Genomic DNA, 27,030 nt, shown 5'->3' with positions numbered 1-27,030 from the left:
CTTCATGGTGCTGCCCTGTTCACAGAGATCAGCTGGGGGAGAAGCATCACCCAGCAACCCTGGGGGCTGTGTGGGCATGGGGCTGCAGACCCACCAGCATGGGCTGGCCCCACACGAGTACTGCATCAGCCATTCTCTGGCTTGTTCTTGTGCCTCTGGGAGGGATCCACATGGTCCCTATCCAAACACGAGGCAGGAATCCGATGCCCTGGGGAAGATAAGTCGGCACTGTTCAGCTGGCAGAGATGGAGGGGCAGGGGCTGCATCTGCCAGCAAAGCCCAGGGAGTTAGATATCAAACATCACTCGGGTTTCGGTGGGAAGCAGACATACAAACCATTAGGCTTCTTTGAAACCCAATCCCAAGGCCCTTAATTACAGCCTGCCAGAAGCCACCGGGCAACAGATACTTTTTGGAGCAGCCCAGGACTGTGCAAGTGATTGGGGCAGCGGGGCCAAGCAGCACCCAGCCGTGGAGGGGACACAGGGGCTTTTTCTTACTTACAGGTGCTCCTGTTTTCCCTGGATGTCCTGGGGGCCCGGGGGCTCCAGGTTTTCTCTGGATTAGAAAGAAAAAACATTGGTAAAACAAATCTCACTGACAAAGTGCTTGCAGAGAGGAAAACCCAGCTGACCAAGCCAAGGAAAAAAACAAACCACAGAAAGCTGCTTAACAGCGATACTCACCGGCCAGCCTGCATGTAGAAGCTGGTAAAACGATGATTGCTGAAAGGAAAACGGGGGGAAGAGCAAAATGTTAAAAACAAAACTCTAAATCCCTTTTTGCTGGCTTCAAAGTCTTTTTCCTGTTGCTTGGGAAGACACAGCAATGAACCAGTCCTCTAAATTATTTTTTTTTATATACTATATGTATGCAAGTCACAAGACAAGGCTTAATCTGACAATGTGTAGGAGATAAGGAACTGCTGGCCTCGTTAGCAAATGAAGATGGAGACCCCACTTCTGAAGTTTGTTGAAATTCAGCTCCCCCATGGATGCCCCTTGGGAAACCAGAAATGTTTTGCATGTGGATAGGTTGGAAAAATGTTGTTGGAGAGTGCAGGTACCGTCATATTTATCCCAGGTTGGACTAAAACCAGCTGTTTCGACACTGCAGTTTGCCCCACAGGGGAAGCCTCATCCCCACCAGCCCCATCTGAAGCCCCAGATAAGGAGATGCTCCAGTAGTCATGGTCAGCAGGCTTTCTCCTCACTGCTCCTAGAAGCCAAATCTTTCATGCACCTCCAATTTTTTAGAACACCAGATGAGCACAAAGAGGAAGAAACCCACTATCCCACCATATTTCAAAGCCAGCATAAAGGTCCGCACACTTCCAAGCCAGGTTTCCCCAAGTTCTGGGAGACGCCCATGAAACAAAACAATGTCTGTCTCCAACTATCAGCCATCTTCCTGTTGTCCCATCAGCACAAAACACAGACACTCGGGAGGCAAAACCCACCTTTCCTCCTCTGCCCTCCTCCTTCCCATGGTGAGCCCAGACATACTGTCCAGGCAGCTCCTCCAAATCCTGGCTTGTATCAGTGGCTACAAAAAGCCCCCTCCTTGTTCGTCACTCCAATCCCAAGCAGCTGGAGGGGGAGGATTCCCACGTGTTCCCTGGCTTCAGCCTCGGGGGTGCTGGGAAACCCTCTCCTGCCCCTGATCCAAAGATCCATCCTCTGATAGCAGAGGAGAGAGAAGGGGAAAAGCCAAGGAACTCATTAATGAAAATAAACACAGACCTTTCAACATATGGAAATATTTCTAATAATGAGTGGGGTTCTCAGGGGCAGATGATGGATGGATGCGTTTAACTAGCTCTAATGGCGCACCAGGCATCTCTGTTCCTTTCAAGTTGATGTTGAATTGATTACCATGAGCGAATGGGTGCAGTCCTTGCCAGCCTGCCAGGGCCAGGCCATGTCCTCTTCTCCAGACAGCTCTTATTTCCCTCAAAAGCTGCTCACAAAAACTTTTTTGGGGGGTTGGACCATGGCCAGTACTTTTGCCTTGTCTCAGGAATCAGTGAACTCAGATTCATTTGGGACAGGATATTATTTCATCAGGCTTCAAAAAAAAAAATCCAATCTTTTAAAAAGGGGGAAAAAAAAAAGTCCCACAGGAGACGTGAACTCATATTTCGGAGAACCAGATGCCAAGGAGAGGGGAGAGAAATTAATTGCCTTCTGCAATTTCAGCAGGAAATGGCGCTTTGCTCGCTGCAGCTCTGGTCAGCAGGGAGCGGTGTGACGGGCACAGGGATCGTAAGCAAACAGAGGGGATGGAGGATGGGGAGCGATCGCTGTATGGATCTGTCCTCCTGTAAAACTCCAGCCTGAGAGCAGGGCAGAGAAAACCCTTCCGACAGCTCTGCACGGAGAAGGTCATGCCCTGCAACATAGTCTTGGCTGCCCTCCCCAGCCCACACTGTGACCACCCTCCCCAGCCCACCCCACGGCCATAAAGCCACGCTTATACAGAGCTGAGTTATCTGACGACCTTTCAGTAGCAGAAAATCCCTAAAGGTTGCCTCCTTTTTGCATGGAGCAATATTTTCTTTTGCTCTAAGGTTACCAGACCTCATTTCCTAGCCTGACTTCTTGCTTTTAAAGGTATTGGGAAAGATAAAAAGAAAGGACTCCAGCACTGCAGATTAAACTCCCTAATAACAGCAGGAGCTCCAGTTCTCCTTCCTCCTTCCCTGGCTTTTGGGACTCCACCACTACAAAGTCAACTCTGCCAGAACAAGACGACAACAGCTTCTGCCCCTCAAGTTACACCAAGACAACTTCTTGGCAAACACAATGTCTGTCAACATGTTGTGAACAAAAACGCAGGACAGGGGCTTGGGGCAGAATCGCAGTGGCTTTAAGCTGGTTTTGCTCAATTCCCATGAGCAGCAAAGGCTTGTTCCAGTGGGAAGGAGCAGGAGAGGCTACTGAGCATCCCAACAGCCATAACTGCTCTGGGACAGTCACAGATATCCCTTACTTTTCGAGTCCATCATACTGAATTATGTTCCCTGGCCTGAGAAATGGCTCTTCTGACTTGTATTTCCAAAGGCTGAGCCAACAACAAACCCCAGCAGCCCAGGATGCCCTCCTGCAGCCCCCAGATCACAAGCACTCCATTCACAAAAGCAGCACTGTCCCAAGCCACAGCATTTCTCCAGCCCCTCAGTAAGTTGCAGAGGGCTGCAGAAGCAGACAGCCCCCCCATCCTCACAGCAGCCAGCACTCAGCTCTTCACCCCTGTGCTATCTCAACAAAGATTAGCAAAACCCAGCCCACGGCTTTGCACTCCCGTTTCCTGCTGCTGAGCAAAACGCTGCCGCCGACACTGCCGGGGTCATACGGCCACAGACACAATAGCCCAGCAAGGCTTTCGGGTGCCCCACGTCACCCTTGCCAGACACAGCCTTCCCCTTGAGATCGGCACTTTGCCAAAAGCACCGGGCCTAGTGCCAGCACGCAAACCCCCCAGGAGCCTGCGGCCAGGGCTCCAGCAGCCCTCCAACTTCAGCTTCCCAAACGCAGACGAGACTGTCTGCCCCCTCCAGCGTTCCCAACGCCTAAGCACTGAAGGTGGTGGCACACGAAATCACGGTCTACGGCAACGTCCATAAGCACAAATGTTTTTGCCTGCAGAAGAACAAAGCGCAAGGCCCCTTTCCAAATGCAGGCAGGGAAAAAAACCCAAACTGAGTGTGCAGAGCAAAGAGCGTCAGCAGCCCTGTGAAGTGCTCTTAATCACGCCCTGACAACAGGAGTCGATTACGCAGATGTCTACCCCAAACACCCTGGGAGGAGGGTGATTACCCTGGTGCAGGCATGAAGATGCTCTCTGGCACCGCAGGCTTCTTCCAGACAACATTTCCAGCTCGCTCTCTCCTATCCCCATTTACTCTGGTCCCACACTGCGTGCTGTGATGGGTCTTGTGAGCACTGATAACAGCACAAGACCTGCTCTAGAGCAGCAGGAGAACAGGAGAACATGGAGGTCCTCCAGATCAACCAAGATATCTCCCAGTGATCAGCTCGCCTGAGCTTCCCAGGAGGAATCTGATCTCCTCTAAGGAATCCAACACAAAAATGCAAGAAGCAGGTCTGGCCCAAGGACTTCTGGTCGATCAAACCAAGCCCAGAGCCAGACCAGCACAGGGCCACTCTCTACCTCCTACCTCCCCCCTTCCTCAGGGTCTGCTGTGCTGGCAGAGCAGAGGTCCTCCTCACTGTATTGTCTTGTCAGCATTAAAGGCATTTGCCCTGGAGCAGAGGGTGCCATTACCCCTCTTCACAAACAAATGAAGATAAGTCAAATGTCCTGCCCGAGGTCACTAAAGCTTTTAGAGAGTCAGAACATAGAGCCTGGCCTCTCACTGACCCATTACCCCAATTTGCCTTACACACTGCCTGACATCAGCTTCAAGCACTGGATATCTGGACAGGCTGCAGTCCCAGCAGAGCAACATTACAGATGCACAAGGCAGAGAGCATCCCCGCTCCAGGCAGCTCCAGCCCCCACCCCCACCCCCGCTTGGTAAAGTGCCTAAGGCAGTTAGAAACCCAAAGCTTTCGGCTATTGCCCTGCCTGGATCAGGCAAGGCTCGAGAGGGAGTTTGAAATTAAGCTTAATCACAGCAGTCGCTGTGCTGTCAGGAGTTGGGGAGCCTGGACGAGGCTGGCTGGGTCATTGCAGTGATCGCTCCAGCGGTGCATGGAATTTTGCATCCAGCTATGCAGCAGCTGAAGCACTCTTGCCTCCCTGCAGGTCCCATCCCCGCTCCTGTGCTCCCCACGGCAGCAGGGTTCAGGTGAGAAAATATTTCGGCAAGAAGCTTGATGGGCACAAACCTCGTGAGCCAAAGCCACAGCCCACAGCTGGGGCATGGCAGAAAACTGGCATATGGTGGGAAACAGGAGCACTGCTTTGTAACCAGCAATGCAGAGCAGGAGAGGGGCTACTTCCTGCACAGCTTGGATCGTCTCTGACCCGTCCTACTGAGGTAGGGCATGGGAGGTCATAGATGTGTGCAGACCATGGGGACCCAAGATGTCCCAGTCAGTCACAGGGGGAAGAGGGATAGCTGTGTGAGCACAGCTTAAATAGGGTGTTTCACCCAAGGACAGCTGCCCACAGAGCCGTTCCCAGCGAGCTGTGCCTCTGTCCTTGGCATCCTCCCTCTGCCCCCACCTGCCTACCCCGCCTCTGTCCTTCCACCCAACAGGTTTGGAATCCAAACCCTCACAATCCCTTCCGTGGAGCTCTCAGCGCCTGCACGGGAGCTGATGGGGAGGTGTAAGTGGAGCTCCCCGAGTGCTCACCCGCTGCAGCTGTAACTCACCGTGAACATCTGCCAGTCCTCCCTGGAGTTCCTCCAGAGGACAATGGTGGGGACACCAGGGATGCCCGCAGGGCCTGGGTTGCCTGGGGGGCCCGTCCGTCCCACAGCTCCAGGGTACCCCTAGGAAGACAAAAGCAGCTCCTTGAAACCAGCTGGGGGTTTAACATTCAACACAGGCTGGACACAGGCTCTGACTCAAGTCAGCCTCTGAGCAGAGTCTGGGTCTAGGCACATTCCTGGGTTCAAACCAGCTCTTAAGATCTAAATAATGCTGACAACAGGGAAAGCAAAAGGAATGAGCTTCATACACACATGTTTGTGCCCAACCCTGTCTAACTGCCACAGGTACTGAAGCTAATGCGCAGAGATGTGACTTGTGGGGCAACGTGTTTGCCCCTCTACAGCTTGGGAAAGGTGGAAACTGCTCTGCAAAGGTGGTTAGGAGCACTCTCACTGTTTCACTGATGGGGAAACTGAGGCACTACCCTTAATCTAGAGCATCTCCAAGCATCTGTCAGTGCACTAGGCAATGCTGTGTGCAGTAGGAGATCGAGCTGTGCCATGCAGGCTGCTGCGTGCCGGGTTCTGGGAGCAGGAAGGGCAGCTGTGGGTCTGACCAATGCGGTGCTGGAGGACAGCTGTCCCTCCAAGATAAGTTGGTGGCTATAGCATGGGGTTGGACTTTGGGACATGCCAGCGTCCCTCGTCCAGGTGACCTGACTAAAGCTGCTTCATCTCCCCGCTCTGCCACCTCTGCAGAGCCTTTAAGTGGCTCAGACAAAAGACAGTAGTTTGTCCAGACAGTCAGTTCAGTCCTGAGCCTGGGCTTAAAATACCCAGTAAAAATATTTCTTTCCTCTTCCAAATGCACATAGAGGGCCACCAGACTGCAGCTTCAGCTCACATTACCCTCTTGATGAAAACCAGCCAAACTAACCCAAACCATCTGTGGTATTGTCCTGGATCCTGCATCCCATCCCATCCCGTACCTTCCTGCATTTTTCTGGATACTCACTTTGTCTCCTTTGGGTCCCACCAGTCCACGTCTCCCAGGACAGCCCTGAAAGGCAAAGAAGGAGAGTTGTGTCACCCCGAAGGGGGACCCCCCGCAACCAGGGGAGATCCCACGGTGGCTGGGTCATGGCTGGGGCCATCCCTGCCCCAAGGAAGCAGGAACTGAAACAGCTGATTCAGAGCAAACCAGCAGCACCAAGTCTCAAACACCCCAAAGACCAGTGTGGTGGAAAGTGTCCCCTTCTTTTATGCTGCTCCCTTGCCACTCTCCTGCCCTGGCATCAGAAAGCAGCTCTGCTCGACCAGCTGAGCAGCATAATCCTTCAGCATCCATCACAGAAACACCCCAGACCATATGGCCGGGGAGCAGGAGCACATTTCCTGACACCTGGTGAGGAAAGGCAGTGTGTTAGGAAAAAATCCCATAAAGCTGGATCACGGCCACACACTCAAACAGTAGTTTGGACGAGGATGCAAACATCTGCGGCTTCTAACTTGTGTGAGATCTGATCTAGCCCATCTCTAGTCAATATTGCACAATTTGGCCAAGCGGTGACCCCACTTCAGAGCTTACCAAAGCATCTGTCTGGACAGAAACAAAGGCAGACGGGAGATCCCAGCTTTTCTCAATGAAAGAATTCTACCTGGAAGATGTCGGCAGAGCCTGATAACACACTGGGCTGCAGCACAGCGTCTATCTGCATGTCTGCTGCAGAGTTGCGGCTCTGATGGCTTCAATTACAGCCACCATTTTTGTTCTGAGTTTTATCCGAGCCAGTAGCAAACCTGGGAATCCACAGTGAATTAACACCACCCCAGCACAGACACAGCTGCATCCCTGTGACCACCGAGGAAGCCCCGCTCGGGCAGCAGCCCTTTTTACTCTTGGGATGGGTAAAAAGGCCAAGCTACATGTCCAGAAACAGCTTTGGCATTGAGGGATACTTCACCAAAGGGACTCTGATCACCTAAAGTGCCCAGATCTGAAGCCCACAGGTCTCCAGGGCTCAGTTCTCCCTCCCCGGGGGCTGAGGGCTGTGCCCCTGAGCTTGGTTTGTGTATTGCACACGTTCATGCCAAATGGCACATGCGGCAGCAGTGACGCTGGCAACTCTGGTCTGACTTTCAAACCTTGGGTATTAAAATCATAGAATCATTTAGGTTGAAAAAGACCTAAGATCTTTAGATCTTTTTTAAGAATAAACTTAACACTTCCAGGTGCACCGTTGCTGAAGGAGGTAAAATAAAGCAATTCCTGCCTACTGTACCCATTGTTAAAATATGCAGCAGGATGAGCAGGAACCCCTATCAGTGCCAGGCAGCCCCTCTATTTATCCACCCAGCACTCCTCCTTTAAGGGGCTGGGTGTGTGCTGCTGAGAGACCACTTCTGCGGGAAGGCACCCAGTTTGGAGTCACTGGGATTTTATGTGAGCACCACGTGCCCATTGCAAGGTGCCTGGGGACAGGCTCATCCTCTCTGCCCTAGGTGCAGATATAAATTAGATCCTTCAGTAAGTCCTGCCTCCTCCTGATCCCCCTCAAAAGAGCTATGGGGTCCAGTCACTTCTGGGTGCAGCCTTTAGCTTGTCTCCTGCGTGGACACCCGCTGACCTATGTCCACAGCTGGGGTATGTCAGCAGCCGATGGGGTGCCCAACAAACCCTTCCTCCTATGCAGACATTGGTGGGTCACGGTGTTCCACTGAGGATACTTAAATGAACCAGGACCCTCTCTGAGATGTCCAAAGACCCATTCCTCCTCCTGCTCCTCCCCAGGCGCTGGCCACAGCCACCCCCAGCATGAACAACCAACTTTGCGAAGCCAACATGTGCAGTCCTAGTGCAGGGTGGAGTGACAGGAGCAAGCCACGGGCACAACAGCACCCCCTGAAATTTGACAGCATCTATTTCTCTCCCTTAAGCAGCTCCCAAGCTGATGCCATTTTGTGCAAACCAAAAAGAACAATTCAGAGCACCAGGAACAACGAACCCAAGGGCTGTAACATTTCAGGAGAGAAAAATGAAAATCAATCCAAGAGATCTCATCCAGAAGGCAGCCAGTGTTTTGCCCTGCAAACTGCGCACAGCCCCGCTCCGCAGCACCAACCCTCCTCCTGCGGCGTGGCCTGACGGCTGCAGCCCCGGGTGCTGTGAAACAGTGGATGGCTCCCGGGAGGAAGTCATGGAGAAGGTTTTGCATTTACCTGTCGCCCAAGTTCACACCGTCCCTGACACCAGATGCCTCCAGCAGGATTCAATTTAAGCCTACAAACAGAAACCACTTCTCTGCTCCTAAATAGCCAGTGCTAAGTTTAACTTACAGAAACCGAAAAAGAAAGATAAAAGCCTGTGGGGACATACCAACAGCTGGGAACCCCCATGAAACACTGTCTATGAAAGCCAAGGAGTTTTTGAATACTGGTAAAACAATGAAATCCCTGCAAGGAGGATTAGCAAGATCATAAAAATCAGCAGATTTTAAAGAAACACTTTCCACTTCTCACAACATATTGGTTTTTTTCCCCACTGATGTAAAGGCATTGGCCTTTACAGTGGACGGTGACTGGAATGGAGACTAAGGGCATGTGATCTGCAGTCTATAAATGCCCTGATTGGCATTAGGGCATGATCAGAACTTGGCAGGATGATAAATAAACTGCCATCCACACCTCCTGACTGGAACAACTACTCAAAGTGTTTTTGAAAAGGTGTTCAAAATCTCTGAGGGTGGCACACCAGATGTACATGAATCTGTACTGAGGGAGAGGACCCATCACATGGTAGGGCAAGGCTGTAGGTATGTGCCCTGATTGATACGGCCAGTGAAAGAGGAGGACAAAAACCCCACAAGTGAAAATGTTGATGCTAAAACCCCATTCTTTCCAAATCTTTCCTCTAAGAATAATGAGAGATGTCACCTTCAGACACTTACCCTGCCTTGTGCCCAGGTCCCAGTTGCAAGGTCGCCCAAGGTGATGCAACAAGAGGGAGAGTCACAAGCCCAGCACACATCACCACCACCAAAACAAAAGGTAAGGCAAAGGTCCCATTCCCAGAGGAAAAACCTCAAATCCCTTTTAATGAAGTTTTCCAAAGCAAGGGCACTGATTCTTTGGTTTCCCTTCCACAGGATACATTTAAACACCCAAAACATCCATCACACCTTTGCTGGCATCACCATGAACATGGGGCATGGCAGCAGCAAGGTGAGTGGGTATGAATTCAGGAATTCAGGGTGCCCACACTGGGAAGCAGCCTCAAAACAGGCTCTATGTGCCCAGACCTCCCACGGCTCAGGATGGCTGAAGGGGCTTGGTGGGACGGAGACCCAAGGAGGCAGGAGGACGTTTGGGGACTAGCAGCAAGGGCAGAACCCATCTGTCCTCAGCCCTGGGAAGCAGTAACAAGACATCAGGAAAGGCTGCCAGGCTCAACACATAATTTTAGCTAAAATAATATCTCTAACCTTGCATGTCATGTGCCACTGCAGAGCTTCAAGCCTATACCTGCTTGTGCCAGCATCTCAAACCCAAACTCCTAATGCCAGGATGGAGCTGCTCATACCTGTGTTTCCATCCAGGATGCTCACGACCAAGAAGAATACCCATCTCAACACTTTCTACAGGAGGGAAAAGCAATTCCCTCCTGTCTGGGTCCCCTCCTCCCGCTGCCTCCCCTCCTGCCGTCTGACAGCAGGGCTGTCAAACGCCGTGACGTTTCCTCCACTCCCAGGATTTTTTCATCCTTCAGCATCTGTTCCTTTTGCCATTTTCTTCTATTTTTGCAGGCAATAGCTGCAGCAGCAAAGAGATGGCTCAGGGGGGAAGCTAGCAGTCCTAAATTTAACTGTTATCCTATGAAGCCTGGCTCATCGATGACGAATTTAGTGCCAGGTCCCTCAAAAACAGCAGTAAAAACATCCATGTGTGGAGACTTGCCCTGCAGCATCCAGATGAGCCCCCAGGGCAACCCCGAGCTCACGGCATCCCAGAGGGTTTTTGTGTGGGTGTCTGCCCAGTGGGGAGGAAAAGGTGCCCATGGTCACTTCTGGCAGTGACACTGGGTAAATGAAATGCAATTTACTGGAAGAATCATTAAGAAAATTTAACCAAATTAGGGAAATCATTTTGGCAGAAGAAATAAATATGGGAAAATAAGTAAAAACATTTTTCAGCTACTTCTCAGTGAAGACTGATGACTTCTCTCAAGATTTATCTATTCTAAGTTTACCATTTTTTTTAAATTTCCCTTTTTTACACCCACTGATGGATGAATAATCTGAAAATTAATCAAAACTTTTTTCAAGACAAATTCAGTGCTCTGCTTTGAACCACCACAAATTTTGGGGTGTTGCAGCAGTAGAGACAGCGATGCCAACACGGGCCATGGACTGACACCTGGGGTTTGCTGCAGGGACAGGGGCTGGAGGAGATGGCTTGGTCATGCTCTGAGCCACTCAGCCTGCCTCTGGGCAGGACCAGGGTGAAACGAAAACCAACAATGTGGTTAAATGACTTGAGACCACCTCTAGGGCAGGGGCGATATAAGGGAACCATCTTCTCCTTTCCAGATGCCAGTGAAGTTTCTTCAGGGACAGCAAAAAACCTTCTTGCAGGACCAGGCTGGTGCACAGACCCATGCTGCCTGCATGGAGAAGGTTTCCCTACCCAGTTTCCCATGGTGAGCTGCTGGCACTGCAGCTCAGGAGCTTGGGCCCACCACCCACTCTGGAGGGGAAGATGCACCACCACCCATCTCTCCCCTCCCACAGCCATCGCCTTCACCACTCACTGGCAGCCCCGGTGGTCCTGGCAGCCCCGGTGGTCCTGGCTTCACGTGACACTGCTGCCCATGTGCCACTGGTGAGATGGGGTTCCCTGGGTGGGCGGCACCATCCCCGAGCCCTGGGACAACAGGGCTGGCTGCTACCGGAGGATGCTTCAGGCCACCCGCCACTGGCCGCGTCCTCAGGGGACCTTTGGGCACATTTCCTTTGGGGGCAGCTTCCTGACGGGCCGATGGGGAGACCTTGGTGAAGGTGGCAGGCACGTCCAGGTCAGTGATGGCATTGCTGGGTTTGCCAGGCGAGAGCCGCCGCCGGGTGCCCACACCCCCTGTCAGCTTCTCCGTGGTGACGTTCTCCTCCCGGGGGTCAGAGGCACGCTCCTTCTTGGCTGCCCTGTGTGTTTTGATGGAGGGTCCTGGGTGGATAAAAGCACCATCAGGTACCCAGGCATCGCAACAGTGCACAGGAGAAATGAAGGAAACCATGGACTCACCAGAGCTACCAGCAACCCACGGACTGCTCCTGCCAAGCCCTGGCCTGCCAGGGCCAGTGATTTTATTATAGGTGGAGTTCAACAGCTCAAAGCCTTCATCCTCAATAGAAAGGCTGCCCTCCTCCTCAGCTGATGGCATCTCAGTAGCAGAGAGTGATGTCAGGGCCCTCCCATCAGGCTGGGGGTTGAGGGTTTCCTGGGTGTCCTCCCATGTCCAAGGTGGCCCCAGGGTCAAATCTGAATTGGTGAGTCTGGAGTCCTGAAAAGGAAGAAGGAAAAAAAAAGAAATTTGAAGTTTTCACTTTTTTTCCCCCCTTCCCTGCTCAACACACTTGTGCTTCTTAATTTCCCACGTGCATGAATGCTGCTGTGGGGGACGAGGCAGCTCATGGCTGGCAAGCCCCAGGCAGGAGCCCCCTTGCTCCAGGGCAGCTCGTCAGCAACGTGCAGGTTGGTTCATCCACCTACAAAACAAAATTCTCCCTCCACAATGGACATGAGCCAGTTCTTGGCACGGGCCACGCTAACATGAACCTTTTCACCATCCCATTGCAACAATTCCCCCACAATTTTCTATGCTGGAGAGGCATCAAGAGAAGAGCCCATAGCCTAATGACAGAAATCCAAGCTTGAGAGCAATTACTAAAACAATTAAAGCAAATGTATAGAGTAACACCAGGGATTGGTCTGCCCCTTTGGCCTTTGATTTTGTTGCTTCTGCATATTTCGAGGCTCCTGGTGGTCTCAGGGGAATGGTACAGGCAGGTTGGAGGGGAGCTTGCAGCCCCCATCCCACATCTTTCCAATCGAGCAGCTGCAATAGTGCTGCTGGGAACCTCCAAGGACTGGGAAGGGAAAGCCTAAGTGGAGCCTCCTGGATGCTTGAGGCAAATTAATTTAAGGCAGTGGCTTGCAAGGGACTCACTCTGTCTTCAGCTGGCACGTGAAATGGTCCCTGCAAGACAGGGCAAGTCACAATGGCTCTTTCAGCCCTACAACCACCAGCAGTGCCCAGGCACCACCCATGGATGGAGAAAAACTGCAATATCTACACTCAAGACAAAAACGCAGAATGCAAAAAAGGATTTAAACTTTAGAGAGTTACCTGCATTTAAAACGCACATGAGTTTTACATCCAGCACCAGTATGCCTCAGACTGGGCTTGCACACTGAGCCACGCGCACACAGACCCGGGGTTGGGTTGGTTGGTGGGTGTGAAGGACCTTCGCCTCTCCTGGGACAGTTGGCAGCATTTCCATCACCCCGCAGGCCCACCACCCCCCGCTCAGAGCTTGCTCCACATTCCCACCGAGCTCTGCAGGGCCTGGACAACGCAGCGCATGGCACCGGGAAGAGCTGGCTGCGACCTCAGCCCTGGCTGGTGGCTCCTTGGGGCTGGTGGTTCCTTGGGGCTGGTGCCAGGCAGCTGATGAAGAAATAGTCTGCGAGAAGTCACTAGAGGGAGATGCAGGCCCACGCTTGCCTTGCGGGGCTGCAGAAGGGGAGCAGAGAGGATACAAGGAGATATGGAGCATCCTTCCCATCGTCCTTCCCATCCTATCTTCTGTTGACTGGACCCATTACTTGGCTCTGATTCTGCTCTGCACCACCACAGACCCAAGGTGCATGCTTGCTTGGGAGCACCAAGGTGGATTTACATGAACAGCAAGCAGAAAAAACAATTTCACTGGTGATTCTGCAGGTACTGGTGGGTTGGGGGAGGCAGCTCTGGCCAAGCCCCACTTCTGGAGGGCCCTGGGAAGCAGAGGAGCCTCAAAAGCAGCAGGAGCTGCTGAAGCCTTTGCTCAGCTGCTGGACATCACGCCATCAGATTGGAGATTTCCAAACTCTTCCCATCCCAAATGGGGAGGAAAAGTGAAAATTTTCATTTCTCAATTTTCAAGTGTCAAGTTTGAAGAGTTTCTTTTAAAAACATCTGAAATGCTTTGCTCTCAACTGTGAAAACTTTTTTTTGGGTTCCCATCTTTGTTATATATAATTTGTTATCATTTACTTTGATTTCAAGCTTTCACGCAAGTGATTTTATAAGCTAAAACCCATCTCAAATCAGAAAAAAATATAGCTTTTTTTTTTTTAAATATCAAAATGAAGTATTTTGTCAACTTTTTTCCCTTCCAAAATCTACCCCAAACAGACTCTTTCCCCACAAGAAGTTCTAACTAGGGCAAATCAGCATTCTCCTAAAAAATTAGCAGTGCCAAAAGCTACTGCTGATGCCAGCCATGAACACAATCCCTGGACACCTCCACAGAGCATCTCCACCCTCAGGCCCAAAGGAGGATCACCAGACCCACAATTTGAACCTTTCCATTGATCCCTGTGATATTGCAGTAGGTAAATACATGAGGGATGTATCTAAGACTACGTGTAGCTTCCAGAGGAACCCACCCTGGGTCACATCCAGGTCTCACATTATCTGACCCCTGTTGTTCTTTAATCCCTGCAGCTGCAACTGAGAGGGCCTTGGGGCCAACCACCTCTTGAAGCCATAGTACTCACCCGAAGAGACAATATATTTCTGAGCCAAGGCAGTCTTTGTGCATAGAGGTTTTTGGAAAGACAGAAATATTCCCACTTCCTCAGCCCTTAACACAAATTTTTCACCCCACTTGCAGACAGACACTTGACCCCCCAAAGGGAGAGGTAATGGCAATGTTGATGTGTCGGTGTTACTCTGCTCCTCTGGCCAGAGCTATGTCCCAAGCCAAAGGACCAGCATTCCTCTATCACCAGGATTTTTATGCCCCAAATGGCACTGATAACCATATTTTTCAAGAACGCTCTCTACAGTAGGTGTTAAGTAGGCAAGTAGCAAACTAGCACGAAGGAGGAAGAGTTGAGAAAGGTCAGGATGAGGCAGAAAAGACAAAAAGGAAAGGAAACAGAGATGGCAAATGGGAAAGCAAAGACCAGAGGTGACCAGCCAGCCCCTCTTTCCCCAGAGACCTCTAACAAGGTGCCTTGTGGACTGGAAAAACCACTGGATGCAACTGAAGGGTAAAATACATAAAACAGGAGAGAAGGGAGAAGTGATTTAGAAAAGGAAAAGACAACCCTAATTCATCTCCAGCCAGCTCTCTTTAGCCAGCTTTAGTAATTAGATGCTCTCAGATTTTCCCCTGGGCACTACCCAGCCTGCAGTTCAATCTCCAGGCAAGCTCGTTACCATCGCAGCCCTGAAGAGCAATGGAAGATAAAGACTGTGTTTCCTAACCAGCACCCAGTGTCTGGGTAAAATGCAAGGAGATTGAGGAAAGTAAGCAGCAAAAGCTCTGCACAAAGTCATCAGAGCAAAGCACCTGAAGGGGACAGGCTGCAATGAAGCTGTTTTCATGGAGAGAAACACTAATGTACAATGAACAAGCCTGCAGAGTTTGGAACAAATTAAAACATGCTGCCAATTAAATCACAGCGGGTTTGCTGCCTTTGAGGTGGAGGGAAATCAGGCTTCAAATCGTGAGAGCAGGGAAGCAGCCAGTGCTGCTCATCTACAGCACGGGCAGGCTGGACATGGAGCATCATGGCAAGCTCTCGAGTGTGGACAGCTGCCGTGTCCCTGCCCTTGTCCGAGGGTCCTGTCCAGCCCATGCCCTCTGCTCAGAGACGTGGGAGCCTGGGAAGCTGCTGGCGGCGGTCGGTCCAAGGAAGCACTTGCAAGCTGGGCAAAGCTCACCCCGTGGACACACTCTGCACTGCGTTAGAATTGCACTAAATTATTTTTTTTGGTGCTAGTTTTCAGGCAGATCAGGGAGCTGCACTGACCTACCCTGTGGTTCACAGAGCACAGCACTGAGTGGGGGACTGCTGGGAATGGGACCTCAGGGCAGGACAAGCCCTTTCCCTGCCACCATTAGATCAGCACCAGCTAATCAGAAACTTCATCCGGAACGTAGCACCTCTCCAGCAGAAGGTCCTGTGGTTTGGCTTAAGCCATTCACAAATGTTAGAAAATAACCAAGGGAAGAGCGTTCCTCTCCTGTGATGGCATCCACACAGCCCAGAGAGCAAACCAGCATAACCCAAGAGCACACCCACAAACCCTACAGTCCTTCTCATGGAGGTAAGATCCAAATCTCAAGGAAGCCACAGACATCAGCTCATGAATCCCTCAGGCACATTTTTGAACCCCAAAGTTGCTGGAATAGGGGTTGAAGCCGTGCAGCATGTGGGAGGGTGAGGAGAGAGCTGCCAGGCGTCAGCTTTACCCACTGCAAGGGCCGGATTTGCAGTCCCCTACAGCAGTAGATGCTCTCAGGAGGACAAGGTAGGACTCTTTGGTGCTTTCCCATCATGCATGTTATCAGGTGTATGCCTTCCCTCTCCTTGAACTTGGGTCCAAGGCAAAAGAGGGCTGTGAAAACTAGAGTTGAGGAAAGGCAGAAACCTGTGCTTGCCACAGCAGGCTTTCTCCCTCTATCTCCATTTCGTAGCCCCTTCACACACAGCATAGTCATTTCTTTTCTTTTTCCTTGCCACACAGCACTACCGACCATCAGGGAGAGGGAACCCCAAGGGATTAATGACAGTTTGTATTAAAAGTAGACACTATTCATCCAGGCTAGCCCCTACACAGCCGCACATCACCCAGTCGATGCAGAGACCATCAGCACCTTGAATTAAATTAGCCTTCCCAAATATATCAGAATCAATGGATTCAATTACATGAGTGTAAAACCCTTCAGTGGCTCCTTCAATGTAACATATAAGCCAGATTTGAAATCCAGTTAAGAGCCCCCCTGTCATTAGCTTTAACTAACTTGGTTCGTGGTCCTGTTTCTGTTTAAGACGGATGACTGTGAGCTGGCGGTGGTCAGTAAAGAGCTGTAACACACAGACTCTAGTTCAGCACTTTTTTTTTTTTTTAAACTAATACCATTAAAAAACCCCTAGTTTATTTTACAAAGTCCTTTCAGGCAAGAAATCAAACAGAGAGCTGCAGAAAAAGTGTTCTGGCTAAAACTCGACTCCATCATTTGTACATCTTAAAAACAGTTCAGCTGTTAATTATGAACAACCACATTCCCTGCAAGGTCACCTTCCCACAGAGAATGTGAGAGGAGCCAAAGGGGAACCGAAGGGACCTGCAGGCAGCTGGTTCAACTTCCTCAGCCCAGCCTAGCACTGTGGGGCTGATTCCTCAGCCCACCCCAGCAAGGAGACCCACGTCCATCTCGGGAAGGGAACCACAGAGCACAGGGCAGACCTGGAGACTCCACAGACCCACAAAGTTGAGGTGCCCTTGGCTCTACCCACAAACCCCTCAACAGACCCACAAAGCTCATGCTTGGCCATAGATACCACTGCTGTCCACTTTCCCAGAACACAGCTTCTGTGGCTTGTCCAGGAGGTGTTTCTGGATGGTCTAAGATGCTAATTGCTCCTATTAACCCACTACAATTATCAGTCACTAGCTCACTTTCCTCCCTGAACAATGCAGTCCACAGCCTGCATAATTTGTTAGCAGACCACGGCGAAACTGGCGGCAGCTCCGTACCACACACTCCAACATCTGCCCAGCAATATATTTAGCATTATTTGTAAACCTCCAACAGCTGGGAGTCTGGAGAAGAACATGTGAAACATGGAAGGGCTGAACACTCTTCTCGGGGGGGAGACAGATGGAGTTCATTTGCCTCCCCATCCTCCTCCTGGCACAAAGGAGGGTTGGAGGTGAGGACCAGGCGTCAGATGCTCCTCCATGAGCCTCTTCCTGCAGCCGTGCAGCCACGCACGGTAATTAAACCCTCTGCAATCCCAGCTGCATGATTCAATTTGGGGTTTGGCACATAGTAAATCCAACAAAAAACAAGAGCTGGTGGGGGCAGGGACTTGGCCTATTTGTAAGTTCCAATTAAAATAGTTTTAAAAATTGACTCATTCCTGGTTTGCTTTGGGTTTTGCTATTTCTAGTCCTATTTTGTAGCAGGGGTGCAGAGAACATCTTCAGCCAGCCCCAAAGAAGATTTCTTGGCTTTTTAAATTGTAACCAAACTTTTCGTTCATGAAAAGACCTGCAGCAATGTGGGACGTTGAGAAAGGGCTTTTCAATCTGAAAGTGAAAATATTTTATTTGAGATGGAACAAAAAGCAGTGCTGAACCCTGCCCCAGGCTGCTGTGACCTGGGTACCAGGATCTGCTGCAGGGTCCTATTTCCTGCAGCACCAGAGTCACACAAAGATGCAGGAAACTCCACAGCAGATATTTTCTCCTTTCATTTAATCTTTTTTTTTTTTTTTTTTTTTTTGGTTTTGGAAAATAGGGGTCTTTCACTTCCAAGCTCCATCTTGGAGACCATGGACATCATCACCATCTCCCAACCTAAACCCCCAAGCAGGGCACACAGCTCCAGCTGAGCCAAGCGGGTGCCCACCAAGACCTGGGGTTGCAGGAGACTCGTTGGCTTCATGACAGCCCCGCTCTCACCTGAAGTTTCCGTCTAGCCAAAGTCTTTGCTAATAATTAACAGTAAGTAAAGGAAATAAAAGCGCCCAATAGAGCCATAAAAGGGAGGATTTAGGCACTAGATCATAAGTGTGCACTGGCCCAGGGAGCTGGGGGAAGGTGCAGAGGCAGGAGCAGCTCAAGGCTTTCCCACTGCAGGGATTCACCAGTTTCACAAAGGACAAGGATGGACAGGTTCAAGGCACGAGTTGCTAACAGCAAAAGAAGAACCTTGCTGGATGATTTCACATTCCCTGCTCACATGCAGAAGAGGTCACAGACAGAGCCAGCCGCATGTATCCATCTCTAAAATAAGCACCAAGGCACAATATCCAGGTGTTCACTGGACAAGGAGTATCTCCGGGGTGAGCAGTGGCCTGCCCTGGCCCCCAGGGCCCACTGGCCAGGAGGTGCTGGCAGGTTTTTCAGGACATTTTCTCATCTGCAGCACCAGCTGCTGCCATGGAGACTGGGTTTCCGTGGGCTGCCATGTGAATGCCTGTAGCAAGAAAGCTCTTAAAATCAATGGGCTGTTGCATGGGAGTCTTTTTTTTTTTTTAGTTTTGCTGTTAAACTGCTAAAAAAGAGAATACACCTGATGCCTAGATGTACCTGGAAGTCCCAGGCAAAGAGGCTACAAGGGTCCCATCAAATCCATTAAAATAAATTGATGGAGGCATTGCTCCACTCAGAAAAGCAGAGGGGAGGTTTCTAAACACCTTCCCTTCACCCCATCACACACCAGTAGTAGACATCCTCACAGTGTCCCCCCAGAAATTTTGACATGTCCTTGTGAAAGCTTGCCTGAAGGCATAATAAAATTGGGTCCCTGAGGCAACCAAGCCTGCCCTGACATCACCTGCCACCCTACAAGCCAGGCCTCCACCCCACAGCAGCCTCAATTAGCTGGCAGGAGGTTTTGCTCAGGGTTTGGAGCCTGCATCCATGCAGGTGCTCAGGAGCAGCACTATAGTCCTCTCTGCCCAGCTGCGGTGGTGTGACCAGTGCTTGGCTGCCAAGGTCTCCTGCAAAGTCTGAGGAGCCCCCTTGGAGAGAACCTCAACAGCCTTCTTCCTCATTTATGCGCCCCAGACAAGCTCCTAAGAGGCGGACAAATGTCAGCAGAGATACATAACCACGTGGGTGACTGTCACCACAGGACACCAGCTCCCTCGAGGGGAGCAAGATGAATATTTGTTCTCTGTGCAGCAGTCCCTGGAGGGGATAAAAACCACAGCCATTTCTTTATGAGTTGAAATAAAGAATTTAGTTTTTTCTTCTAAAAATTAAATTGTGAGGTAGTGTGGTTTTGATGTTCCGTTTTTGTTGCTTTTGGGGGTTTTCTGATTAAAAACAGTCTTGAAATATAGCTTTAATCAAAGCACTTCAGCTCTCCAACATGACCCGTATTTCTCCCTCCAATCAATTTTGCCGGTTTTGATCCAGAGCACTAATTTCCTTAAAACACTTTTTGCAACAAATGAAACAACAGTATTGAAAAGTTTCAGCTACAGCCATGTGTAAGAGAACTTGGTGCCTCATTCTGTACATCTTGAAGAGGAAAATTAATGAAAGATATCAGCATGTCTCTGCTCCACAGGACATCGCACAGGCAGGATGATTAAGTCCATGAAGCCCATGGGCATCGATAGCCAGAAATCATTTGACAGGCAGAGGACAAAGGGATGCCTGGTTTAAAAAGATACTGGAGGCCCTGCCTGTGAAAACAACTCTGCAAAGCCAAAGATTTAAAAGCCAGTTCTTCAAAGGAAAGTCACCTATGGATAAGACATCTAGGCGCCGCTGGCAGATGGCATCAGGTGAGGAAGAGTACAGTGGGAAGCCAGGGCTTACAGCTTGAGCTCTGTCCCTGCTTTCCTGAAACACCAGGTTTAAATGTTGTTGTTACCAGAGGCCCAGAACTTATTAACCACAAGCTGTGAGGCACTGCAGGGGCAGGGGCTGAAGCATTCAGGTATTCAATAGGTGAAGTCAGTGCAGAACAAATCCATAGGACACACACCAGCCAGGGGATGCCAACTCCCAGCGGGAAGCTGGGGTCCAGCCCTGGCAGCCTGCACTAACTCAGCACTGAATTCCTACACATTGCAGAAGAACATTTTTTAATTCAACTTCAACGTCCGACATGGGAAAGGTCTATATTGGAAACTCTCATCTGGTGAGCTCAGGGGAAACGGGTCTCTAAGCTAAAAGTTACTGGTCTCTTAGGCACAACAGAATCACGACTGAATTATATTGGTTCTGTGTAAACAGAACAAAAAGCCAAAATCAATAGCATACATGCATGCTCCTTTAAACAGGCCAAATTTAGAGAAGAACCAGCTGAGAAAGACAAATTGGGAACTGTTTTAAACAGCTCAAGAGTTGTCCAAAAGCATGAGAGTTGAGGCAGAAGGCATGCGGGTTTAAAACCCCCAGAAATTAGATTTGGGAAGTGGGGAATGAGCACAAATTGAAAGCGGCCATTAAGGATGATAAAACAGAAGAAAAAAGGAATTGGCATGTGATAAGCAAAGCAGAGTCTACAATTTGTAGAAAACTGACTTGGACAAGGAAAATAAAGACAGGAGAAATCTCTGACACGGCCATCCCTCGTTGCAGCGGGGTCCCCATCGCGGCCCCTGCCACGTGGAAGCGGCTGAACTGCCAGCAGCGGCGTGGGAAGATGGAGCCAGAGAAGCTGCATTTCTGTCCACGTTTCAGAAGAGCCAGATGACAACAAAATACTTTCCATTCCAGAAGTGACAAGGAGGAGGGGTTTCTCAATGCCATCCTGATAATTCAAACTAAAAAGCGTTAAAATAGCAGGCTCTCCCAAACATGAGCACTGATTTTTCAATTTGGCTCAGAAAGCTGGGGAAGCTCCAGGGGACTGGGAAAAGGCTTTATGTTGTGCCAATATGCAAAAAAAAAAAAAAAAAAAAGGCGAACAGGAGGCCTTGAGTAATTACAGACCTCTTCCCTCAAGCCAAGCCCAAGCAAAATAACAGAGCGACTGATATGGGGCTCATTAATAAAGAAACCACAGATAATGTAATTAATGCCATGGTTTTGAAAAGAGTTGCTGTCTAACTAACTTGGTATCTTGCCTGAGGAGATTAAGACTGTTTTGTTGACAAAGATAACAGTTGATGTAATGATCCTAGACTTCTGTAGGGCTTTTCAGTTACTACGGCTTGATACCATGATCCAAAAATTCAACTGACTTCCTAAATGGCAAACAGGTTAAAACCCAGCTTGGAGCATATCCGTCTACAGAGCCCAGACAGCTAACATAACGTGCTGCCCTAGTTTTCAGCTAGGTCAGGCTATGTAAAATGTATTTCAAAGCTTAGTGTCTTCTCCTAGGAAACACATTTTTGTTAATAGAATCCCCTTCTATCCAACAAAAGTACAATATGATTTACATGCTCAAGATCAGAGAAAAACAATTTTAAATTTTTTTTTCCAGCACATTCTACCATCAAGCCCCTGGAAGAGGCTTAGTCATGGGAAAGTTGAAAATCAAGGCTGGACTCTTTGCTAAGCGAGCTGCACTGATTTAAAGGAGCAATAATTGCCAGGAAATCCTATGGGCTGTGTTCAGCAGTAGATCAGGTCAGACATAACTATACCTTTGGAACTGCAGCATCTACAGCAGGAGTCTGGGGAAGAGAAACCCCTTCTGGTGCTCAACACAGCCTCCCTCCGCTCTGCACCGGCCCTTGCTTCCTCGGAGAGGTGCACAAGGCTGCACCCCTCAGCTGAGGCATCACTGTCCTTCTGCAGTTGCTTCAGGACAGAAGTGCAGGATCCTGTGTGCAGGAGACATTTGCTCAGTCAAAGCTGGAATAGCTCAGCCCAGTGATTCCCCACATCACTGCTTTGTGTAACCAAGGACAGAAGTTTTTGCTCACAAGTTTCATGTGTGGCACCTGGGTTCTGGATTTGGGAAGTGAATATGTTGTAAGCCTAAATAATAAACAAGATAAATGACTTCTTTTTGGAGGTCTGCGTGGGATGCCTCAGCAGTGCCCTGTTTTCACAGGGGGATGTTCGGGGCTCCCTGGTATCCTACCCAGGCACTCAAACAGAAACAACCCAAAAGCCTGAACACCCCTGCAAGCTTCACATCCAGGGGCCACATTCGGACTGGAAAGACTCTGAAGAAGTCCCCGTGCTCACCTGCCACACTCTCAAACAGCACAAGTGCCTCTCCTCCAGCAGCTTTTTCCAAAGCAAAAGCAGAGAAAAAATAACATTTCTAAGTGGGCCTTGGGCAGAGAGCAGCCCTGCTGTCGTTGCACACAGGACATGTGGCTGCCCCAAGCACACGGCCATGAACCTGCAGCAGGACATGAGACACTGGTGGGAAGTGCAATGTCCCATGAAGTTGCTGTAGCAGGAGCAGAGAAGCTACTGATCAAGCCAAGCCCTTGCTGCAATACTTCTGGCATATGGCAAGCCACAAAAGTCAGCAAGGGCACAAAAACTGAACCCAGGCAGAAGGTCAGATCATAAAAGGTTGAAGAGTAGCTGTAATTCTCACTATAGGATGCCTCATGGCTTGGTTAGATGGAATAGCACTTCATTTCTCTGACATGGGGTGGTGGTTAAAAACCACTGCAGTTCAGATTAACGTTCTCCTTTCATTACATTTATCGCACAGTGGATTTGATGTGCAATAAATTTTCCATAGACACCTTATCCTACCTGAGAAACTGGTTTCAGAGGTCTTCAGATGGCTGAGATATCAGCGCTATCAGAAACAAGAACAACCATCTCAAGATAATGCCTGAGAGCAGCAGAGATATTGCTGGGCTCGAGCTGCCAGTCACACTTCCCCCACCAGCCTTTGCTACAAACCCACGGGGCTATTTGGTATTAGCCCAGCTTATCCCAGGAGCCAGCAGCCCAAAATGTCAAGGGAACCAGTGGGGTGGAGTATTTTAAAGACCAACATCCAGAGTCTCCTGATACACACAGGCTTCAGACTGCTCTGATTTTAAAGGAAGGATCCTCTGGTAGTACTTCAACATTAAGCAATCAAAGGTGCTAACAAGGAATTAGCAACTGAATCTCCATTTACTGCTTTCAGAAATTATCTTTAAGATGGATCTTCCTCCTAAAGTTTAAGTAGAGCCAGCATTTCCTTTGCCACAAAAAAAACCCCAAGCTTTTTTTTCTATTCTTTGCATATGAAATCTCTTAATCATCAAGAGCACCACATTGTGATTTGCTTTAATTCAACTGGAATGTTTCTTGGTATGATCAAAAACTAGCAAGAAAGTCCTGTAAAGTAAGATCTTTTATTCTGTATATTGGATATTTAAAAACCTCATTAAAAAAAAAAAAAAAAAAAAAAAGGATTTTTACTTGGTAACAAAAACCAAAACCTCAAAATCTTTTTTTGCTATCCAGCTAGTAAATGTCCAAGCTTATTTTGCTCCATGTTCTCTGCTTCCTCCAAACATTGCCTGACCCAGCAGAAATACATGCTCATGAATTGTGCCACACAGGACCATCTCCTCCTGCTTAAGCGTGTGCGAAATCAGGAGCAATAACAAGCATTTGCCCAGCTTGCTATTCTGGTTCATTTGGTCTCCTGCTCCCTAGAATTGTTTCTGAGAAATTACTTGCAAGGAGCTCCCTGGCTGCTGGTTTACACATGCCATAAAGCTAGAACAGTCACACCACCTCACCCCACAATTTCCCTTTCAGGCTGAAGGACAGCCTGGAGTCTGCTCAGACATTCCTCCCAGCCCATCACCATGGATTCAGGCCACCCGCTCAGTGGAAAGGTGACACTCTGCAAAATAAGACTCTTGCCAAGCTTTAACAGCAGAATCCAGGCTGAAAATTTTAAATCCTTGCAGAAGTGTTCAGATGCTAATAAGACACCTACATTGGGTTTTTTAATTATGAAGACCAAAGAGAATGGCAAGGAGGAGGAACAAGCAGTCCCCGCTGCCGAACTGCTGTATTTGTACACACAGTGACCGTGTCGGACTGTTACTGAGCTGGTGCTATTTAAGGAGCCACCAGGATTGAATGAGACTGAACGAGTGGTTGCAACACCAATTTTGTTCAATAACGAATCTGAGCATGAAAGAACAGACGTGCCATGAACAAACCAAGCATTTTCATAGAGATTTCACAGCATTTTTAAATCAAGAAGAAATCTTGGCAGTACTTTGAGCTGTCCAGATAATTAAACCTGTGAAATTTTGTCTCTTAGGAAATCAGTGGGATTTAAGTTTTACTTGATTTTAGGTTGAATGGCTTTAGGATCCCGGATTAAATTGCTTTGGAAAAAGCCATTCAGTTTAGTAATCAACTCAGCCCTCTTGCTCACATTTAGCACAGACAAAGAAAAAACAAAAGGTAGAAGTGGCTCAATACCATCCATGTCTCAAAGATTACTCATAAATTACAATCTACCCCTCAAAAAAAATCATAAAAGGAGTAGACTGCAACTGAGGTATAATTTAGGCTGCCAGCGACAAAGAACTAATCTTTCGCCTTCATCCACTTACGTCTTCCTCCACCATCACCCTAGCCCTCCATAATTATTTAGCTCTAATTAGCAATTAAGGAATTCACCAATATGTTAATTTACTTCTAAATGAACAAAGGCATGGAAAGTGTAACTACAAAGTATATCTTTGGATAGTCCCTGCAGCAGAGCTGATCTGCTCTTCATTATTTTCATACTGTAACACGTTAGTATCACAATTTTTTCTTTTAATAAATTCAAACGTGAAAGATCCCGAGGCATCTCTGGTCCTGATTAAGTGCTTGAAAAATAAACTTGTCCCATATCCAGAATATCATTAGTCTTCTTCCCCTGTAGACCTATGAGTTTCAGCACTTTCCTTATTACAGCAACATCTCACCAATTCACACCAGTCGCCAGGAAAACCGCTGCCAGTGAAGCCGGCTGGCAAATGAGCATCGGATGGGGGAGCATGTCCTAAACAGGATCCATCAGGACTTGAGGACTAATTGCAGGGAGGCAGATACCACCTTTCAGACATGCTCAGGAGGAGTGATTTTGCCATCTCAGTTCGTTATCATCTTTACAAACCCAACCTGTAAGCACCCTCATCAGCAAACCAGCAGCATGCTCACCTGTGAGCCTGCCTGCTGCTGCCACGCTTGTGTCATGATTAAACCCTGGAGCAGACGGTATGAACCCAGCTGCAAAAGGCCACGTGGCCATACATGAAGCATAGTTTGCACAAAAGAGTTATCAAGGTGTAGCCAGACAGTTTAAGCCAGGTGTGAGAACAGAGACTATCCCCAAACGGTTAACAGCAGTGCCTGGGAGGGTGAGGGAAATACAGAAAGGACTCCACACTGCTCAGTCACACCCACAAAAATCTCAATTTACATTTGCTGGCAGGTTTCCCCCTCAGGATGTCTGTTTGCCTGAACTCAATCAACAAACCTTAGATAGAAATCCCAAATAAAGCAGAAACATAAAGGACTTGCAGCCTGCCTCACTTGGAGCGATCACTCGTCTCCCCTGATGCATGCGGAGGAGATGGAGACATGCTCCAAGCTCCCGCTGGGTGAATGCAGCTCCCAGGAAGAAGTGGCAGCCCCCAGCTCCAGGAGCACCAGTGGGACTTGGGAGCAGCCACCCCTCTCCCACTGCCAAACTCCCCGGGGAGCCATGCCAAGGAAGCGTGATGCTTTGTAACCCCCAGAACCACAACCACCTCCCCCCACTGCAGAGCTTCAGCCCTTCCCACCTCCTCAGTGACGGTGAGCAGCAGCAGCAAGTCCTACCCAGGCAGACGCCGTGTCCCACGTGCGGGCAGAAGCGGTGGTTATCCAGCCTCCTGCGTTTTCCTGTACCATGCAGAGACCTGCCACCTTGCTAACCGCACCGTTTCCTTCCCTCCGAGCAAATCTGGCAGGCAGATCTACAAACACCTCTGTGCATGCAGTGGCCTGATCCATCTATCACCACCTTCATCAAGCCACCCCTCTTGGGCTCAATGCAAATGCTCAAGGTCACCTAAACTCACCTTGGCCTCCACCAGCTCTGAGATGTGTCAAGTTACATTCAAACCATTAAAGACTGATATTGCAATAAAAAAATAATAACTAGTAGCCTTGCCTGGGTATTTTGCCTTTTTACCAGATTGCTTGTTAGAGCAACTCGTTTCCCCAGGAGATGGCATGGTGGTGAGACATACCAGAGGGACACAGGGAGGGGTGTTCCCTGCACATACCTCCTGCAGCAATGCAGGAGGGTCATACCTGAGCAGCTGAGTCCTGGATTTCATTGGTTTCTTTTGGCACCTAGACAGTTGGAGAGAGAAAGAGGAAAAATATCACTGCCCAAGGACCTGCACTGACTTAAGTGTGTGCTTATTGTTAGCTTCAGGATTGAAGAGCACGTTGCCTCCAGCGGCATGGGAAGCATCCAGGGAATGCACACTAGGAACCAGTCAGTCATTCACAGTGACACAAGGAACAGCTTTTGATTAAACCTCTCAAGTCTTCAGGTGGTTTTCTTTTGTTCTTGAAGCTTTTGTTTTGTTTTTCTTTTGTTTTTGAAGCTACTCAGTCCTGAGGAGGGCCAGCAAGGGATGGGAACTGGTGTGATGTGGGGCAGAATTATCCCATGGGTTCCCACTTGCAGTCAACTTACTGATGTTTAAAATAAAACCTTCTCCCTGCTGGGTAAGCCACTGGAGCCATTCAGGTGAGTGCTCCAGGCCTACAGTGCACAGGATAATACAGATAATAAAAGCAGGTTAAGAGGAGCCCATCACCTTGCAAGCACAGAGGACACATCTTGTAGCTTTTAAATCAGAGGTTTGTCCTTACTTCTTAGCTCTAGGGAGCGAGTCCAACTTATTTCAGAGCTACAGCCAGTACCTAAGGGCTGTCAGCATGAGAAATGCCTGGTATC

At 49.2% G+C, this 27,030-nt stretch overlaps 1 protein-coding gene across 1 annotated transcript in view; it reads right to left on the bottom strand.

The window, feature by feature from the left end:
* Nucleotides 1-27,030, bottom strand: part of LOC141932653 (uncharacterized) — a 95,966-nt gene that overhangs the window by 28,862 nt on the left and 40,074 nt on the right. The window contains exons 6-12 of the mRNA XM_074846531.1: nucleotides 26,373-26,414; nucleotides 11,639-11,897; nucleotides 11,151-11,560; nucleotides 6,360-6,404; nucleotides 5,345-5,464; nucleotides 687-725; nucleotides 505-558 (exon numbers count right to left, since the gene is read on the bottom strand). Of these exons, the coding sequence (XP_074702632.1) occupies nucleotides 505-558; nucleotides 687-725; nucleotides 5,345-5,464; nucleotides 6,360-6,404; nucleotides 11,151-11,560; nucleotides 11,639-11,897; nucleotides 26,373-26,414 (969 nt within the window). The remainder of the gene's footprint in view (nucleotides 1-504; nucleotides 559-686; nucleotides 726-5,344; nucleotides 5,465-6,359; nucleotides 6,405-11,150; nucleotides 11,561-11,638; nucleotides 11,898-26,372; nucleotides 26,415-27,030) is intronic.

The sequence above is a fragment of the Strix aluco genome, chromosome 20 (genome assembly GCF_031877795.1).
Source record: "Strix aluco isolate bStrAlu1 chromosome 20, bStrAlu1.hap1, whole genome shotgun sequence".
Taxonomy (NCBI): Eukaryota; Metazoa; Chordata; class Aves; order Strigiformes; family Strigidae; genus Strix; species Strix aluco.
Note: the sequence above shows the minus strand (reverse complement) of the source record. Positions and strands in the feature narration are given on the sequence as shown.